The sequence below is a fragment of the Carcharodon carcharias genome, chromosome 9 (assembly GCF_017639515.1).
Source record: "Carcharodon carcharias isolate sCarCar2 chromosome 9, sCarCar2.pri, whole genome shotgun sequence".
Classification (NCBI taxonomy): Eukaryota; Metazoa; Chordata; class Chondrichthyes; order Lamniformes; family Lamnidae; genus Carcharodon; species Carcharodon carcharias.
In genome coordinates this window covers 139116089-139135889 of record NC_054475.1, presented here as the reverse complement: position 1 = coordinate 139135889, position 19801 = coordinate 139116089, and the positions used below count along the sequence as shown (strand labels likewise).

General features: G+C 42.3%; 1 protein-coding gene across 4 annotated transcripts in view; it reads left to right on the top strand.

The window, feature by feature from the left end:
- Positions 1 to 19801, top strand: part of stag2b (stromal antigen 2b) — a 168129-nt gene that overhangs the window by 64644 nt on the left and 83684 nt on the right. For 3 of the 4 annotated variants that reach the window (XM_041196235.1, XM_041196236.1, XM_041196234.1), the window contains exons 3-6: positions 3031 to 3115; positions 10330 to 10494; positions 11369 to 11465; positions 15787 to 15863. In XM_041196235.1, the coding sequence (XP_041052169.1) occupies positions 3031 to 3115; positions 10330 to 10494; positions 11369 to 11465; positions 15787 to 15863 (424 nt within the window). The remainder of the gene's footprint in view (positions 1 to 3030; positions 3116 to 10329; positions 10495 to 11368; positions 11466 to 15786; positions 15864 to 19801) is intronic. The other variant, XM_041196237.1, reaches the window with a different exon arrangement.

The following is a 19801-nucleotide window of genomic DNA, read 5'->3' as shown; positions in this document are numbered from 1 at the left end:
CACATTTTCCTACATTACAATCCATCTGCAAGATGTATTGCCCATTCACTTCACCTATCTATATATCTGTAATGGCCTTCGGAGCATTTTGCTGAAAATAGCCCTGCAGGTTAAGTGAACCTGTGCTTAGTCTTTTTCCAAAAATATACTTCATTCATACAATATCAAAAAGAACATTACAAAACACTTCAAAATGGTCATTACTGAAAGCGGAATGATATTCAAATTTTCTATAGAGATTATGTTGCATTCGAGGTGCTTCAATACAATTGTGATGCATGTAATATTTACTGTCTGCATTCAATGTGAGTCATACAACCTGAGGGGTTCCATACAGCTTCCAACCCCTCGGTGCACTATGGCTGAAAGGCCTTAGATAGCGACTTTTCCCCATTGTGCCTCTGTAGCCTCAGCATGTGGTCCTGGACCTTAGAATGTGCCAGTCTGCAATGCTTGGCCATGGCTAATTCTTCGCACAGGAAGACCAACAACTTCCTGGCAGACCAATGAGTGTCTTTCATTGAGTTGGTGATCCTCCAGCTGCAGCTGATGTTTGTTTAGGTCTGCGTCCCTGGGAATAGCCTGTAGAACGGAGTCCTGCATCACACAACTGCTTGGGACGAACCTCAACTAAAACTACTTTATCTCTCTTCACCCCTTCTTTGCAAAGGCACACTCCACAAGGAGGCGGATAACGATCTCTTCCCCACCACAGCCACCTCAAGGGCAATGTGCGGAGGGGGTGAGACTCCGGCTGTGTCGGAAGGATCTGAAGGGAGGGCCATTCTTGCCACCAGCCCCACCTCCTCTTAGTGCTTGTTTGAAAGTTCTGGTGATGAGACCTTGTACCAAATGAGTTTGACAGTCTGCTTAGGGAACTATCTGATGGGATCCACCATCTCTTTGTGCTTATTGCTAAGGCCATTAAATAAGACTTGTTCTTGCAATACACATCTTATGAATTGCAACTGCACAACTACAGCCTGCAATTACACTTGAGTTTGTAGCACCATTTCCAAGTTAAAAGTAGTTGTTGGAGGAAAGAGTTCTTCAAAGGTATTGTTTAAAGCGTGTTCTCACCGTTCCTAGATTTAGTTGAAGGAAGTCTCCCTCATATCTAAAATGTGCAACTATTGGATTTGCTCCAAGAAAAGGGTTTATGGGACTTTCTGTCATTGATCCTGTGATGAGCGTGCGACCTCGTATTCGTGCTATTCCAGGACCATTTTTTCCACCTCCGTAGCATTGTTCGACTGCTTGCCCTGTCTCAGCTCATCTGTTGAAATCCTCATCCATGTCTTCAGTACCTCCAGACTTGACGATTCCAATGCCCTCCTGGCTGGTCTCCCACATTCTACCCTCTGTAAACTTGATGATCCAAAACTCTGTCCATGCCTTAACTTGCAGAAAGTCCTGTTCCCCTGTCACCTCTGTGCTTGCTGACCTACACTGGCTCCTGGTCAAGCAATGGTTTTAAAATTCTCATCACTGTTTTCCAATTCCTCCATAGCCTCGCCCCTGCCCATCTCTGTAATCATTTCGAATCCCACAACCCTCCAAGATATCTGCACTCCTCTTATTCTGATCTTTTGTATGTTCCCAATCATCATGGCTACTAATGATGGAACAGTTGCTTCAGTGTTCAGTGTCTAGGCCCCAAGCTCTGAAATTCCCTCCCTGCACCTCCCTGCCTCTCTTCCTCTTTTCAGACACTTCTTAAAACTTAGCTTTGTGACGAATCTTTTGGCCACCTGATCTAATATCTCCTAGCTTGGTGTCATATTTTGTTTTATAATGCTCCTGTGAAGATCCTTGGGACGTTTCATTATGTTAACGGTGTGATATAAATATACGTTTTTAATATTGTATTGTCTGTGGGAATGATCCATGTTTAAATAAGTTCAAAGATGGTTGCTATTGACTTTCCAGCTTTCTTGCAATTGCATCTTCAGTTGATTATAGTTGGATTGATTGACTCTGGTATCTACACCAATAGTTACAAGTCATGTGGAAAATTGGTCTGAAAAAATAGCACGTAGATTGAATTTACCTTCTATCTCCCAGTTCAGTTAAGCTTGTCAAGTCGGTATTGCAAGTGAAGTAACCTTGCACAATGTTCCATCTCTGTTAACATTGATAATGACTGTAATGGTGTAAATGCCTTCTATTCTATTTTTCCCCCCTCCCTGCCCAAGCCATTAATCTTGGGTGGTTTGGGAGTTAAAATATATCCCCGGTGTAGATGGAGAATCATTTCCAGCATTTTCATTAGTGTTTCTGTCAAATAGAATCATGGGTGTGTTAAAATATTCATGTAGCTAAACTGCAAGTATTTGTATATCCATTTCACCGTCATCCAAAAACACACACACAGTGGAATTTTATTCATAAATCTGCAATTTTCAACTCTATGAGGAAATGCATTTTTATGCAATGAGTTTTATCACCACCCTGTGTGGAAAAGAAGATTTTCCTAATGTAAACAAAAAGAAGTTCATCAAGGGCATAATTAATTCTAAAAACTTAATTTGAGTTCTAATTAATTTATCTTTGCCGAGACTCTGCCTACACTCCTCCTATGGAGTGTTTATTAGCCTACAGAAGGTATAAGTCATCAGTCACTTGTTCACAAGTATCTTTTTCTCTTTCTGGCAATATAACAACAGCTTGTGTCGATAATTTGAAGTGCATGATAAATGCTGCTTGGATACATCTGTAGTGAAGCTAAGATGCAGAAATGCCTTGTTTTAGAGCTTCTGTTCAGTGGATCTTTGCTTCCAATATTGCATACAGGAATATTTTATTCCTGACATTTTATTGCACATGGTAAAGGTCAGTGGCATGACTAAAATGGTTAATCCTGAATGACATGGCCTTACACAATCGCACACTACTTATTGGTGATGTATTTTGCTGGTGCTACATTTCTTCTTGGTAGCTATTTTATATTGCCAGATGTTTGATGGCAAATTAAATTCTTGTTTGTATAGATTGCCTTAATACTAATGCCCAATTTGACTTCTTTTCCAGGGAGACTGAAACACATTTCTCCTCTGATACTGATTTTGAAGACTTTGATGGAAAAACTTACAATCCAACCAAGGTGAAAGGCACTGTGAGTTTACCAGTCAATTTGTAGACTAGTTTTTGTATGCAATAAATGCTATACCTTTTGTTATATCTATGCTTTTAGGCTTCACCTGCTTTTTGCCAGTCTCTCTTGTAAAAAACTGTATTCTAGTACTGGAGATGCATATTTTCTTGATCCCACAAACAAAATGATAATGATCTGAAATTGTTGAACTCAGTGTTAAGTCCAGAAGGCTGTAAAGTGCCCAGTTGAAAGATAAGGTGCTCTGCATTGAGCTTCTTTGGAACATTGTAGCAGGTTTCATAGCTTGTGCAACAGCTGACGTCAGTGCGACATATCTGTGAGGTTGAGAGTTTTCTGCGTGGCATGTTTATTGATATGGTCACCCCACAGCTTTAGGCAGAGGGGGAATTGGTGACTGCTAGGCAGTCAGGACCAGGCAGGTGGTGCAGGAGCCCCGAGTACATCTCACTCTTCAACCAGTAAGAACTCTGAATCTTGGCAAGAGCGATGGCTCCTCTGGGGAGTGAAACCAGAGCCAAGGAGGTTCACGTATACAGGGGGGCAGGAGGAAGATTGGGAAATAAATTATGCTGGGAGATTCAATTTTTACAAGAACAGGCAAGTTACGGTCGCAGATGTGAACTAAGGATGGTATGTTGCCTCCCTGGTTCCAGGATCAATGATGTTGCTGAGTGGGTGCTGGTGGGGGAGGGGGGCAGTGGTCATGGCTCACATCAATATCAGCAACTCGGTAGAAGGGGAGATGAGCACCTGCAGGCAGAGTTTAGGGAGCTAGGAAATAAACTTGCAAGCAGAATCTCGGGTAGTAATTTCAGGATTACTCCTAGAATCATGCACTAGTGAATATAGAAATATGAGGTTAGAATAGATGAGTTGGTGGCTGGGAAGATGATGCAGGAGCCAGAACTTTAGAATCCTTGGGCATTGGGACTGGTTCTGGGAGAAATGAATGGTTTAAACTAAATTGGCAAGGCTGTGGTCACCAAGAAGTGTTCGCGAGGAAAAATAAGCTACAGAGAATTGGAAGAGACAGATAGCACTGGAATCAGGAATATCGTGGGATTAGGTGGAATCAGAGTAAGATGGAATGAAGTAAGTTTACTGTGCATGTGTCTGAATGCTTGAAGTGTGATAAATAAGATTGGTGAGTTGCAGGCATAGGTAAATGCAAGGGAATATGATGTGACAATAATGGAGATCTGGCTCAAAAAAAGGCAGGACTGCGTTTTAAATATTCCTGGATACTAAATCTTCTGGAAAGATCAAGAAGGAAAGAAAGGCGTTTGAGTAGCAATACTGATTGAGGAGAACATTACACGCTGGAGAGAAAGGATGCCCTAGAGAGGTCAAGGACAGAATCTATTTGGCTAGAGCTAAGAAACAATCGGAGGTATCATTACATTGCTTGGTGTATTTTGCAGCCCACCATTGAGTGGGGAAGATATAGAGGAATAAATTTGCTTGGAAATTACAGGCAGGTGCAAGAACTATGGAACAGTATAATGGGGGACTTCAATTATCCTAATAAAGACTGGGATAGCAATAGTGTCAATGACAGAGAGGAGGAAGAGTTATGAATTGTGTTTAGGAGAATTTTCTAGATCAGTATTTTCCTGATTCAGTGATGGAGGAGATACTGCTGGATCACATTCTGGGGAATGAGGTGGCTGAAATGGATAAGTGTCAGTCGGGGAATACTTAAAGGGCAGATATCATAGAATCGTAAAGTTTAGGTTAGCTATGGAAAAGGACAAGGAGTAATTTAGAGCAAAAATAATTAATTGGGGGAAGGACCATCTTCACTGGGGTAAGAACAGATCTGGCTCAGGTATATTGGAATCCAAGATTGGACTACAATACTAATGGAACAATGGGCTGCCTTCAAAGAGGATATATTTTAGGTGCAGTCAGGTTACATTCCTACAAGGGGGGAAGGTCGGACAAAGAAATCCAGAGCTCCCTTGGTGACCGTGATGGAGAGTAAGATAAAGTAGAAAAAGTGTGCGTATGACAGTTGTCAAGTGGATAATACAATTGAGAACAATTTTGGATGTAGAAAATTAAGATGTTTGTAGGTGGGGGCATGGCTGAGGTAGTAAATGAGTCCTTTGTATTTGTCTTTACCAAGGGAAGAAGATGCAGCCCAAGTCATTGTGAAAGAGGGGGTAGTTGAGACACAGAATGGGCTAAGAATTCATAAAGAGGAAATATTTGATAGGTTAGCTGTGTTTAAAGCTGGTAAGTCACCAGGCCCAGATGAGATGCATCCAAGGATACAGAGAAGTAAGGATGGAAACTGCAGAGGCACTGGCCATAATCTTGAAGTCCTCCTCAGATACGGGGGTGGTGCTAGAGGACTAGAGAATTTCAAACGTTATACTATTGTTCAAAAAGCCCAGCAACGACTGTCCAGTTGGTTTAACCTCAGTGGTGGAAAAGCTTTTAGAAATGGTAATTTCTAATTCTACTTAATGTGGATTAATTAAGGAAAGCCAGCATGGACTTGTTCAGGGCAAATCATGTTTGCCTCATCAAAAATCAAGCAAGTTCATGGAGTGGATTGATTACGGTCATGCGGTTGATCAAATGCCACATAACAGGCTTGTCAGCAAGGTTGAAGCCCATGCAATAGAACAGGCAGTTGCAGCATGGACGCAAATTTGACTGAGTGGCAGGAAACTGAAAGTATTCATGTATGGTAGTTTTTTGGACTGGAGCAAGATATATAGTGGGTTTCCCCAGGGGTCAGTGTTCAGACAGCTGCTTTCCTTGATCTAAAACAATGACCTAGACTTATAGAACACAATTTACAGGTGGCACAAAACTTGGAAATATTGTGAACTTTGAGGTGGACAGTGATGAATTTGAAGAGGACTCAGACAGGCTGTTGGAATGGGCAGACAAGTGGCAGATGAAACTTAATTTAGAGAAGTGTGAAGTTATTAATTTTAGTAGGAAGAACTAGGAGAGGCTGTATTAAATAAAAGATTCAATTCCAAAAGAGCATAGGGGCCTGCAGGTATATGTTCATAAATTATTGAAGGTTGCAGGGCAGGTAGAGAAAGTGCTCAGTGAAGCACATGAGATCCTGGGCTTTATAAATGGGATGTAGATGTCTCAAAGCAAGGAAGTTATGATGAACATTGGTTTGGCCTCACATGGAGCAGTGCCCCCAATTCTGGGCAGCACACTTTAGGAATGATATGAAGACACTGCAAAGGGTGCAGAAATGATTCACGCGAATGATTCCAAGGATGAGGAACTTCAACTACATGGATAGTTTGGAGAAATTGGGGCTGTTCTCCTTGGAAAACAAATAAAGAGATTTAACGGAAGTTTTCAAAACGTTGAGAGGCCTGGACAGTGTAGATAGGGAGAAATTGTTCCTATTGGCAGAAAGGTCGGGAACCAGAGGATTTAATGTGATTGGCAAAAGAAGCAATGGTGGCATGAGGAAACATACGCAGCATTTTACGCAGTGTTTGGTTGGATCTAGAATACTCTGCTGAGAATGTGGTGAAGGCAGATTCAGTTGAGACCTTTAAAAGAGAGTTGGAAAATTTTTTGAAGCAAAGAAATTTGCAGAGCTTCAGGGAAAAAGCAGGGGAGAGGCCAAAGAGTTGGGGTGGCACCACAGGCCGAATCTCAGTCTTTCTTGTGTTGTAACAATTCTATGATTCTGTGAAAGTTTAAGAGTGGGAGCAAGATGGAGAATTAAAATAACCAGGAGACGATAAGCTCAGGATCCTTTTGCAGACTGAATGGGGAGTGTTCGGTAAAGCAGTTACCCAGTCTGTGCCTGATCTCCCCAGTGTAGATGAACCCATATCGTATCAGTGAATGCAACATGCTAAATTACCAGAATTACGAGTTTCACTTGGAAGGATTGTTTGGGGCCTTGGTTGGTAAGAAAGGAGAAGGTAAAATGGGAAGTGTTGCACGCTCTGCGCTTGCATGCAAGAATACCATAGAAAGGGTGGGGATGTTGTGGGTGGCTTAGGAGTAGACAAGGGTGTCGGGGAGGCAACGGTTACTTCACAGTGCTGTGAGGGGAGGGTAAGATGTGTTTGGTGCTGCCATAATGCTGGAGGAGGCGGAAATGACAGATCATGATCTTTTTCATACTGTGGGTGGTGTTGTAGAAGGTGAGGACAAGAGGACCCATATCGTGGTTCTGGGAGTGAAGGGAAAGAGTGAGAGAAGAGGTGTGTGAAATAGAACAGACATGGTCGAGGGCCCTGCCAACCATGATGGGGGTAATCTTCGATTGAAAAACTTGGAAGACTTATCAGAAGGTTGCATCATCTGAACAGATGCAATAGAGATGGAGAAACTGGGAGAATGGAATAGAGTCCTTGCAACTAAGTGGGCTAGGAGGAGGCATAATCAAAATACCTGTAGGTGTCAGCAGGCCTATAGTGAATATTTGTTGATAGCCTATCCCAGAGATAGAGACAAAGAAATCAAGGAAGGGGAGGGTAGATTTGAAGATGGACAATGTGAAGGTAAGGAAAGGATGGAAATTGGAAGCAAAGTTGATGCAGATTACCAGCTCTAGGTGAGGTCAGGAAATGTAACTGATGCAGTCATCAGTGTACGAGAAAAAGAGATGAGAGAGGAGGCCTGAGTTGGTCTGGAACAAAGAAGGTTTCACATAATTCCAGACACAGGCAGGCACAGCCATAACCCATGTGGGTACCCGTAGCAACGCCTTTTATTTCGGTTCTGCTTTTGTATTTTCCATTGTATAGGTGCTTTTGCAGCTGTCGTGGAGGCAAAGAAAAGCATTATGAAAATTGGAAAATAATTTCATTGGATTTTATAAACCTGACAAGTGTTTCTCTGAGCCTTGCAAATTGAATCCAAACACCCAAATGTGTTAAATTTAAACTTTCCTACCATTTTCTGCTGTAATGGCAGTGAAAAACATGGCAGTGGAATTACGTTCTTTAATGGGATCTACAGACTTTTAAAACGGTTGTACTCTTGCTTCCTTCATGAACTACAGTTGTAAACCTAGATATTCTTGTATGGGTAGATTGGCAGGCAGATGGGGAAAAAAATCATAAGACCATGTCAGTTATGTGAACTGTCGTCAACCTCCTTTTCCCCAGTGCTTCATTAAGTTTGGTGATGTCTGTTCCTTTTTTTCTCGTGGATAACCATGAGAAGAATCACATTTAAGTTCTCCGAGTCAAATGAGGCCACATAAGTGCTGAAAAGTGTCTGTCTGCAAACATGTCAAAATAACATTTTCTGCCAGGACCATCAGAGGCTGCAGGACTTGTACAATGACATTTGAGTTTGTCCTGTGCATGACTGAGCTAGACCTTCAAGAAAGCTCACACAAAAGTAGGATTAGACCATTCAGCCCTCTCGAACCTGTTCCTAAATTCAGTTAAATCATTGCCTATCTGTACCTCAATTCTATTTACCCACCTTAAGTCCATATCTTCTGGTACAATTGGCTGATTTTCAACATTGAAAATTTCAATTGACCTTACAACTATGGCGTTTGAAGAAGTGAATTTCTGATTTCCACAACATATTGTGTGAAAATCTACATCCTGTTTTCAGTCCAAAATGGTCTAGCTCTAACATATGATTATGCCCTCTTAAATGGGATAGCTGCACCAGAGAAAATAGTTTATCTACCATAGCAAATCCCTTAATCATTTCAAATACCTTGATTAGATCAGCCTTCAACCATCCAAACTCAAGGGAATATAAGTCAAGCTTCTGGACCCCAACCTGATCATTTAACCCTTTAAGTCCTGTTTTAATTCTGGAGAGTCTGCATTGTACCCCTTCCAAGGCCAACATATCTTTCTTGAATGACACTGAATGGATGGGATCTGACCAAAGCTCTGTAACACTTCCTCACTTCCGACCTGAAGTTTTGATTCCCAATCTTCTTGAAATAAAGGCCAGCATTCTATCATTTTTATTCTTTTTATATTTGCCCACACTTGGTGATTTGAGTACATGAACACAAGTGCTGTTCCACAGATCCTTGTGGCTCACCATTTAAAAAAAAATACTGGTTTGTTTTTTTCAGATCTAAAGCAGACCACATACTTCACTACACTGAACTCTTACATGCTGTAGTTTTGCCCACTGCCTTAACCTGTCTGTACCCCTTAGTAACTTTATGCCCTCATTTGCACAACTCTCTGTCCTTCCTTAGTGTCAATTGCAAAGTTGAATATTCACTGAATGTGAATTGGTTGGATTTTGCGGTCAGTAATGAAGCGAGTGCAGCTAATGTCGGAGTCCTGAATGACAGACTGCAACTTGAGGATTTCCACAGTAACCTATGTATGCCCGATATCCTGAAGTTGCTGTCACTTTCAGAGGGATTATGATGGCAAATAGCAACAGTTTCCTGTCAACTACCCCACTAAATCTGGCCCAAAAAATCATTTGCGAATATGCAAACTCTCCATGCCTTTATCCAAATCTCTCAGGCTCAATAACCTATGCTGATTCAGCTTATTTCAAGGGTTTGCAGTTGGTGATGGTGGGAGAGAGGGGAACAGCAATTCCCCTCGATCACTGGGTTCAGGAAGGGAAAAGTCAATGTTCCTGATCATCTTGGATGCTGAGCAAACACTGTTGGAGGTGTATGTGTCTGATGAGAGCACCTGAATAGTGTATACTTGGCTAAAAGCACTTCGACTCCAGCAAGAAATGGAGAGGTCAGGAGACACTAGAAGGCCGTTTTTGTGTGAATACTGATATGAGTTGGTAGGAGGGACATTGCAAGCTAAACAATGCTCAAGTGAAACGAGTGTGCAGAACACAGCCCTCTCATCCAATGAAGACAAGTCACAGGTGACAAGAAATTTCAAGAGGAACCCTTGTAACAATTGGAAGGATATTCAAACTTATCATCGCTGCTAATCAACATAGGAGCCCTTTTACTGCCCAATGCCACCTATAAGACCTCAGGCAGAGGAAGCTGCCACCCATACCCAATGTTCACTCATGGATTCCAATCAAATGGTGAATTAGTGATGCTTCTGTTGTACCAGGTAGATGTGTTTTTTTTTATAAAAAAAAAGACGCTGTAAGTAGTCACTTTCTTTGAAAGATGCAACATTTAAAAAAAAATATGGTTACGCACAAATGTGCCACAAGTGATAAGTTAACTTTCCTATCTTCTGGTGATATTGTAAAATATCTTGTGTAAAAGTCTTATTTTTAATTTTTAGTCAAGTAAAAAAGCAAAAAAGGTTTCCGGAGAGAAAGGAAAAAGTGGAAATGGTGCAAAATCTGCAACAGGCATGAACCGGATGAATGGACATCACCAACAGAATGGGGAAGTGGAAAACATGATGCTATTTGAAGTTGTAAAATTGGGCAAGAGTGCAATGCAGGTAAAGTTTATTAGGTAAAATGGCTGAGCAATTAATTTGTTTTCCAGTGTAGGAAAATGACTGCATATGAAACTGACAGAACCATCCAACATCTTGCAGGGTGCCTAACATGACTGCTATTCTCACAAAGCATCATAGTCAAGCAAATGAGCAATGCAACCCTACAAAGAGGCAGCTGCAGCATGTGTCAGTTTCACATGCCACTTTATGTACAAATGAGAAACAGATGCTGCAAGGAGCTGCAATTCCTGGGTTTTAATTAGCTATTTTCAGTTCATTTTTGTTTAGTGCTGACAGGCTGATGAAGCAAAAGTGCATTATCAATTTGATAGTGGAAGCAGTGTCCTTTCATTAATTACAATACTTATTGACTTTTGGCCCATTTGTGGCATGAGCTGAGTGCTTGCTTGAATGCTGAAACAAAACTCGGCTTTTTTGAAAGTAAGAATAGGCTAACGTTCCTATTGTTTTTGCGGGTTGTATTTATTTCTTTCCCCTCTCTCTCCACCTTCAGTCTGCCCCTCGCTCTTTTGCTTCAGTCCAACTCCACCCTCCCCTTTGAGTCCACCCCTCTGACCTCCCCTTTCAGCCCACAACTTGCCCTCCCCCTTCAGCCCACCCTCTTGCCATCCACACCCTTCCCTTGCTCGTGCTGTCTTGGCTTCCCCTTCCCCCAGCACACTTGCCAGCCCTTTGCTCCCTCTTGTTTCTGTTATTTTCATTTATTTCTTGTCTCTCCCCCCACATTGCAGTGTCTCTTCTCTCCCCTGTCTCAAAATTTTTGTATTCAGTAATAATGGTAGATGTAAAGCTGTAATGTATTAAAATCTATTTTTGAAGTTGTGATTCATACTTTTCTTATCTGCTTTCGTAGTCTGTTGTAGATGACTGGATTGAATCCTACAAGCATGACCGGGATACAGCACTTCTGGATCTCATTAACTTTTTCATTCAGTGTTCGGGCTGTAAAGGTGGGTTGTGGCAGTTTAAAAAGTCAATTTATTTTGAATCTGTTAATCAGGATGGAGTCTGAGTCTTAGTATTTCCAGTGATTTTTGACAGTTTCCCCAAACACATTTGATTTTCTTCTCTTAGCATATTGGATGAGGTGTGTAGAACTGAACATTTAATTTCACCAGGGGACATTAACACAGAATCACACAATGCAGAAGAGGCCCTTCGGCCCATTGAGTGTTCACCGACACGTGAGAAACACTTGACCTACCTACCTAATCCCATTTACCAACACTTGGTCCATAGCCTTGAATGTTATGATGTGCCAAGTGCTCATCCAGGTACTTTTTAAAGGATGTGAGGCAACGCGCCTCTACCACCGTCCCCAGGCAGCACATTCCAGACCATCACCACCCTCTGGGTAAAAAAGTTTTTCCTCACATTCCCCCCTAAAGCTCCTGCCTCTCACCTTGAAATTATGTCCCCTCGTGATTGACCCTTCAACTAAGCTGCTCCCTATCCACCCTGTCCATGCCCCTCATAATCTTGTATCGATCAGGTCAGCCCTCAGTCTTCTCTACTCCAATGAAAAGAACCCAAATCTATCAAACCTCTCTTCATAACTTAAATGTTTCATCCCAGGCAACATCCTGGTGAATCTCCTCTGCATCCCCTCCAGTGCAATCACATCCTTCCTATAATGAGGCAACCAGAACTGCACACACTTCTCCAGCTGTGGCCTCACCAAGGTTCTATACAACTCCAACATGATCTCTCTACTTTTGTAATCTATTCCTCGATTGATACAGGCAGGTGTCCCATATGCCTTTTTCCACCCCATTAACATGCCCCTCCGCCTTCAGAGATCTATGGACACACACGCCAAGGTCCCTTTGTTCCTCAGAACTTCCTAGTGTCATGCCGTTCATTGAATACTTCCTTGTCAAATACTCCTTCCAAAGTGTATCCACCTCTCACTTTTCAGGGTTAAATTCCACCTGCCACTTATCTGCCCATTTGACCATCCTGTCTATATCTTCCTGTAGCCCAAGACACTCAACTTCTCTGTTAACCACCCGGCCAATCTTTGTGTTATCCGCAAACTTATTAATCCTACCTCCCACATATTCATCTATGTCGTTTATGTAAATGACATAATAGGGGACCCAGCACAGATCCCTGTGGTACGCCACTGGACACGGGCTTCCAGCCGTTAAAGCATCTTTCTGTCATCAACCCTCTGTCTGTCCTACAATTAAGCCAATTTTGAATCCACCTTATCAAATTACCCTGTATTCCATGTGCATTTGCCTTCTTTATAAGTCTCCCACGTGGGACCTTGTCAAAGGCTTTGCTGAAATCCATATAAACTACATCATCTGCACTACCCTCATTTACATACCTGATCACCTCCTCAAAAAATTCATTCAAATTTGTTATGCATGACCTCCTCTGACAAAGCCATGCTGACTATCCCTGATCAAACCTTGCCTCTCCAAGTGGAGATAGATTCTCTCCTTCAGAATTTTCTCCAATACTTTCCCTACCACTGATGTGAGACCTACTGGCCTCCAGCTGTAGTTCCCTGGCTTATCTTTACAACCCTTCTTAAATAGCGGAACCACATTAGATGTTCTCCAGTACTCTAGCACCACCCCCGTGGCCAGAGAGGAATTAAAAAATTGGGTCAGAGCTCCTGCAATCTCCTCCCTTGCCTCCCTCCAGCAGCCTGGGACACAAATCATCTGGACCTGGAGATTTGTCCACTTTTAAGCCTGCCAACACCTCCAATACCTTGTCTCTCCCTATATCAATTTGCTCAAGAACCTTGCAGTCTCTCTCCCTGAGTTCGATACCTTCATCCTCATTCTCTTGGGTGAAGATGGATGTGAAGTATTTGTTCAACACTCTACCAATGTCCACTGGCTCCACCCATAGATTGCCCCCTTGGTCCCTGGTTATCCTCTTCCCATTGATATACTTATAGAGTATCTTGGATTTTCCCTACTTTTACCAGCCAGAACTTTCTCATATCCCCTCTTTGCTCTCCTAATTGCTTTCTTAAGCTCCACCCTCCACTTTCTGTACTCCACTAACGCCTCCACTGATTTGCTTCTCTTGTACCTGTTAAAAGCCTCTCTTTTCCTTCTCATCGTATCCTGAATACCTCTGGTCATCCATGATTCTCTGGGCTTGTTACTCCTTCCTATCACCCGAGAGGGAACATGTTGAGTCTGTACCCTCCCCATTTCCTTTTTGAACACCCCCCACTGCTCCTCTGTAGATTCCTCTACAAGTAGCTGTTCCCAGTCTACCTTGGCCAGATCCTGCCTTATTTTACTAAAATCCGCTCTCCCCCAGTCCAAAACATTTTTTTGCAACTAGTCTATTTCTTTGTCCATAACAAGCTTAAATTGCATCATGTTGTGGTCACAATCACTAAAATGCTCACCCACTCACCTCAGCCACCTGTCTGGCTTCATTCCCCAGAATTAGATCCAGCACTGCGCGGTCCCTTGTTGGACCCCCTACATATTGACCTAAGAAGTTCTCCTGTGCACATTTCAAGAAATCCACTCCATCCAAGCCCTTAACACTATGTCTATCTCAATTAATGTTGGAAAAGTTGAAATCACCTAATAAAATTACCCTATTGTTATTGTTTTTACACACCTCCGCAAATTGTGCACATAGTTGCTCCTCAATTTCCCGCTGACTAACTGAGAGTGTATAATAAACACACAACAATGTGGCTGCCTGTTTTTTTTATTCCTAAGCTCTAACCACAAAGCTTCGTTCGATGCCCCCTCCAAGATATCATCTCTCCTTACTGCAGTAACTGACTCCCTACTAACAATGCAATGCCTCCTCCTCTTTTACCCTCTTCCTTGTCTCGCGTGAACATTCTATATCCCGGAATGTCGAGCTGCGAATCCTGCCCTTCCCTCAACCATGTCTCAGTGATGGCTATTATATCACAATTCCACGTGTCAATCCTCACCCTTAACTCATCCGTTTTACCTGTTATTGTCCTGACATTAAAGTAGAGGCCGTCCAATCTTGCCTTACTCCCTTGAAATTTAATGCAGCTGTACTCCCTCTGACTTTATTGTTTTACTGTATTATGATTTGTCCCTATTCTGCTAACATTCTGTGTCCCCTCTCCCTGCCAAATTAGTTTAAACTCCTCCCAACAGCACTAGCAAACCTGCCCGCAAAGATGTTAAGTTGTGATAAATCAAATGATATCCCTTTGGTTTATTGAGGTTTCAACCAGCCTGGTCACACATTTCATTGGTGAATATGAGCAGAAATTATTTTCTATTTATTGTTGTTACCACCCTCTGGTGGATTTGGTTTTCTATCTAAAAGAAGGGGTCTTAATCACTGAAAGCAAATGTAGTTATAGTTGGTGAGCGGAGAAGCAATAACATCTTCCTTTCATTGCTTGAGCAAAAGCAAATTCGAGTATTTATCAAACTTAAATGTGGTGTTACTTAACCTCCTGCCTTTTTGCAAGGATTCAAGTTTTTGTGCAGCATTTTCACTTAATTGGAATTTTGATATCCTGAGAGAAATTGTTTAAGATGGCTAGGAACCTCAAGTTGATAGCCCCAGGAAAGCTTTGTCATTCTTGCCACAATCCAAGATGTCCATGTTCTACAAAGTGTATATTTGCGCACTAAAATTATACAGCTGTCTTCTGTGGCAGCTGAAAATTATTTCTTCCTGTTAAAATCACAAAGCAAAGCTGTTAATATTGTTGGACTGAAGCAAGATGTTAACATTCCGGGTCAGTCCATTCCATAACACTAGAAAAATGCAGTCAGAGTCTGTTGAGTCACAGCCAATTGCAGGCAATTTGAAGAGGCAAGCATTTTTGTGAAACAGTGATGCTGATAGCAGTCCATTGAAATGAAAAAAATTGATATACAAGTGTTGTGTTGCTTCCCTTCCCCATCCAAAAAAACTAAATATATGACAGTTGGCGACTAGAAGAGTTGCTGAAACTTAAGCCAAACTGATTAATTTCATATTTGAAATTGTTCATACTTTTGATGTAGGTGCATTAGCCTAATAGATATATATGAGTAGCAGGCATTTTTGCCTCTATTACTCTAGTTGGAAAAAGTATGGGATCTTACAGTGCATAAACATAGCTTCTGCATTTGCTTATACGCTTGTCCCCACTCAGTAAAAAGTAATTCATTTGATTTGAAGTGTTTGAATACATTGAGAATATTATGAGGAATTATTCATTTGTAACTTCCATTTTTTCTCTTTTTTCCCTTTTTTTAATCTTTGTTTTTTTTTGCATTCATTCACCCTGTTTTGTAGGTGTTGTAACTGCTGAGATGTTCCGTCATATGCAGAACTCTGAGATAATTCGTAAGATGACAGAGGAATTTGATGAGGTAATTTAAAACAAAATTGTTTTGTAAAACCAAATACTGGCAATAAAATTATAAATGTTGGAAATGCATAACTTGTCGGATTGTATCTGTGGATAAAGAAACACGGTTAAAGTTTCAGGTCCTTCACCATTTGTCAGTCCTGATGAATTGTCAATGATTTAAAACATTAAGTCTTTATTTTTATAATTTTCTATACATATTCAGGGTCTCAGCAAGGGCTTTTGTTAAAAAAAGTTAAATCAAAAAACAAAACAAATATTTCTGGAAATACTCAGCATCTGTGGAGAGAAACAGTTTTTGGTCCATCACCTTTCATCAGACTTAATGAGTTGTTAGTGAAGTTAAATTGCCATCATATTAGACTTCCAAATTTGTTTAAAGGACTGAAAAATTTTTGGGCATTGGAAGTTTTGGAATTGCAGTTAATATAGATGGCTATGTCCAGTGTTGTATTTGGTTCTAGTGAAGTTCAAGTCAATCCAATTTTGGATTTTGATGTTGAGTGTATGTTGCAGCCTTCACGGATTTGTAATTTATTTGAAAAAGGCACTATGCTTGACTTTTTTCATTTTCATCAAATTTGAGGTGGGTGTCTGTTGTGTGACACTAATAATTTTTAATTGAACAAAACACAAAAAAGCCAAAAGCAAAATAAAACTATTGAAGTTCCAACACTTTAGTGACATCTAGTGAATCGCATGTTCAGTCGTAATAGTTGTATGTTAGTGCTTAGTACTTGAGTTTAATCAATTGCACAATATATTAATCATCTCACAGACAATGTCCCAGACGCCATCATCACCATCCCTGGGTATGTCATGTCCCACCAGCAGGACAGACCCAGCAGAGGTGGGAGCGCAGTGCTATACAGTTGGAAGGGAGTTGCCCTGGGAGTCCTTAGCATCGACTCCGGACTCCATAAAGTCTTATGGCATCAGGTCAAACATGGGCAAGGAAACAACCTCCTCACGAAACCACTCTCCCTCAGTGATGAATCAATGCTCCTCCATGTTGGAGGAAGCACTGAGGGTGGCAAGGGCACAGAATGTACTCTGGGTGGGGGACTTCATTGTCTATCACCAAGAGTAGCTTGGTAGCATCACTACTGACCGAGCTAGAAGAGTTCTAAAGGACATATCTGCTAGACTGGGCCTGTGATAGGTGGTGAGCGAACCAGCAAGAGGGAAAAACATTCATGACCTCATTCTCACCAACCTGCCTGCTGCAGATGCATCTGTCTATGACAGTATCGATAGGAGTGACCACCGGACTGTCGTTGTGGAGATGAAGCCCCACCTTCACATTGAAGTTACCCTCCATCATGTTGTGTGGGACTACCACTGTGCTAAATGGGATAGATTTCGAACAGATCTAGCAACTCAAGACTGGACATCCATGAGGCGCTGTGGGCCATCAACAACATCAGAATTGTACTCTAACACAATCTGTAACCTCATGGCCTGGCATACGCCCTACTCTACCATTACCATCAAGCCAGGGGATCAACCCTGGTTCAATGAAGAGTGCAGGAGGGCATGCCAGTAGAAGCACCTAAAAATGTGGTGTCAACCTGGTGAAACTATAACACAGGACTACTTGTGTACCAAACAGCATAAGCAGCAAGTGATAGAGCTAAATGATCCCACAACCTACGGATCAGATCTAAGCTCTGCAGTCCTACCACATCCAGTCGTGAATGGTGGTGGACAATTAAACATTTCACTGGAGGAGGAGCCTCCACAAATATCCCCATCCTCAATGATGGAGGAGCCCAGCACATCAGTGTAAAAGATAAGGCTGAAGCATTTGCTACGATCTTCAGACAGAAGTGTCGAGTGGATGATCCATCTCGGCCTCCTCCGGAGATCCCCAGCATCACAGATGCCAGTCTTCAGCCAATTTGATTCACTCCACATGATATCAAGAAACGGCTGAAGGCACTGGATACTGCAACTAATATGGGCCCTGACAATGTTCTGACGATAGTACTGAAGATGTGCTCCAGAACTTGTCATGCCCCTGTACAAGCTGTTCCAGTACAGCTACAACACTGGCATCTACCTGGCTACGTGGAAAATTGCCCAGGTGTGCCCTCTCCACAAAAAGTAGGACAAATCCAAATCCTGGCCAGTTAGCGCCCCATCAGTCTACTCTCTCTCAATCATCAGTAAAGTCATGGAAGGGGTCATCAACAGTGCTATGAAGCAACACTTGCTTAGCAAAAACCTGTTCACTGACATCCGGTTTGGGTTCCGCCAGGGCCACTCTGCTTCTGACCTCATTACAGCCTTGGTTCAAACATGGACAAAAGATCTGAACTCCTGAGAGGTGAGATGAGAGTGACTGCCCTTGACATCAAGGCTGCATTTGACTGTGCATGGCATTAAGGAGCCCTAGCAATACTGGAGTCAATGGGAATCAGGAGGAGAACTCTCCACTGGTTGGAGTCATACTTAGCGCAAAGAAAGATGGTTGTGGTTGTGGGAGGTCAGTCATCTCAGCTCCAGGACATCACTGCAGGAGTTCCTCAGGGTAGTGCCCTGGGCCCAACCATCTTCAGCTGCTTCTTCAGTGACCTTCCTTCCACCATACAGTCAGAAGTGGGGGTGTTTGCTGATGATTGCACAATGTTCACCATTTGTGACTACTCAGATTCTGAACCAGTCCATTTTCAAATGCAGAAAGACCTGGACAATATCCAGGCTTGGGCTGCCAAGTGGCAAGTAACATTTGCGCCACACAAGCGCTAGGCAATGGCTATCTCCAACAGGAGAGAATCCAACCATCATCCCTTGATGTTCAATGGCATTACCGTCACTGAATCCCCCAATATCAACATGCTGGGGGTTGCCATTTACTAGAAACTGAACTGGACTAGCCATATAAATACTGTGGCTACAAGAGCAGGCTGGAGGCTAGGGGTTGTGCGATGAGTAACTCATCTCCTGACTCCCCAAAGCCTGTCTGCAATCTACAAGGCGCAAGCCAAGAGTGTGATGGAACACTCCTCACTTGCCTGGTTGCGTGCAGCTCCCACAACACTCAAGAAGCTCGACACCATCCAGGACAAAGCAGCCTGCTTGATTGGCACCACAGCCACAAACATTCACTCCCTCCACCAACGACGCTCAGCAGCAGCAAAGTGTACCATCTTTAAGAAGCACTACAGGAATTCACCAAGTCTCCTTCGACAGCACTTTCCAAACCGACGGCCATTACCATCTAGAAGGACAAGGGCAGCAGATAGATGAGAACACCATCACCTGCAAGTTCCCCTCCAAGCTACTCACCATCCTGACTTCGAAATATGTTGCCATTCCTTCACTGTTGCTTGGTCAAAATCCTGGAACTCCCTTCCTAAAAGCACTGTGGGTGTGCCTACACCACATGGACTGCAGCAGTTCAAGAAGGCAGCTCACTACCACCTTCTCAAGGGCAACTTGGGATGGGCAATGAATGCTGGTCCAGCCAGCGAAGCCCACATCCTGTGAATTAATTAAAAAAAGGTAATTGTTTTGGTGTTCTGAGTGATACAATTTCAATGAAATGCTGAAATGGCTATAAAATTCTAATTAGAAGGAATGTAGAATTAAGGCTTGTTAACCAGGCTATTACTCTTTGAGTCAAAATGAGAAAGGAGTGCTAAGTTAAGAAGCAGATATGGTTAATAAATTTAATTTTGTGTGATTTTTGCCCACCCTCCAAGTAGGTTGAGTTCTCTTTCACTGATCCTGACACTTCACCCTTACATCAGTGAGAGCAGCACCTCATGCTTTATAACCTTACTATAAGAGAATGTTACTCAGTTTTGCTGAATCTCCAACCTTGAGGCTGTGCTATCCGTCACATGTGGTTCTTTTGCTGCCAACAGGAAGATTCTGACTGCTTAAGTCTGGCATCAGCAGATAAATGTTTTCGATTTTGTGACTTGCCGTCAG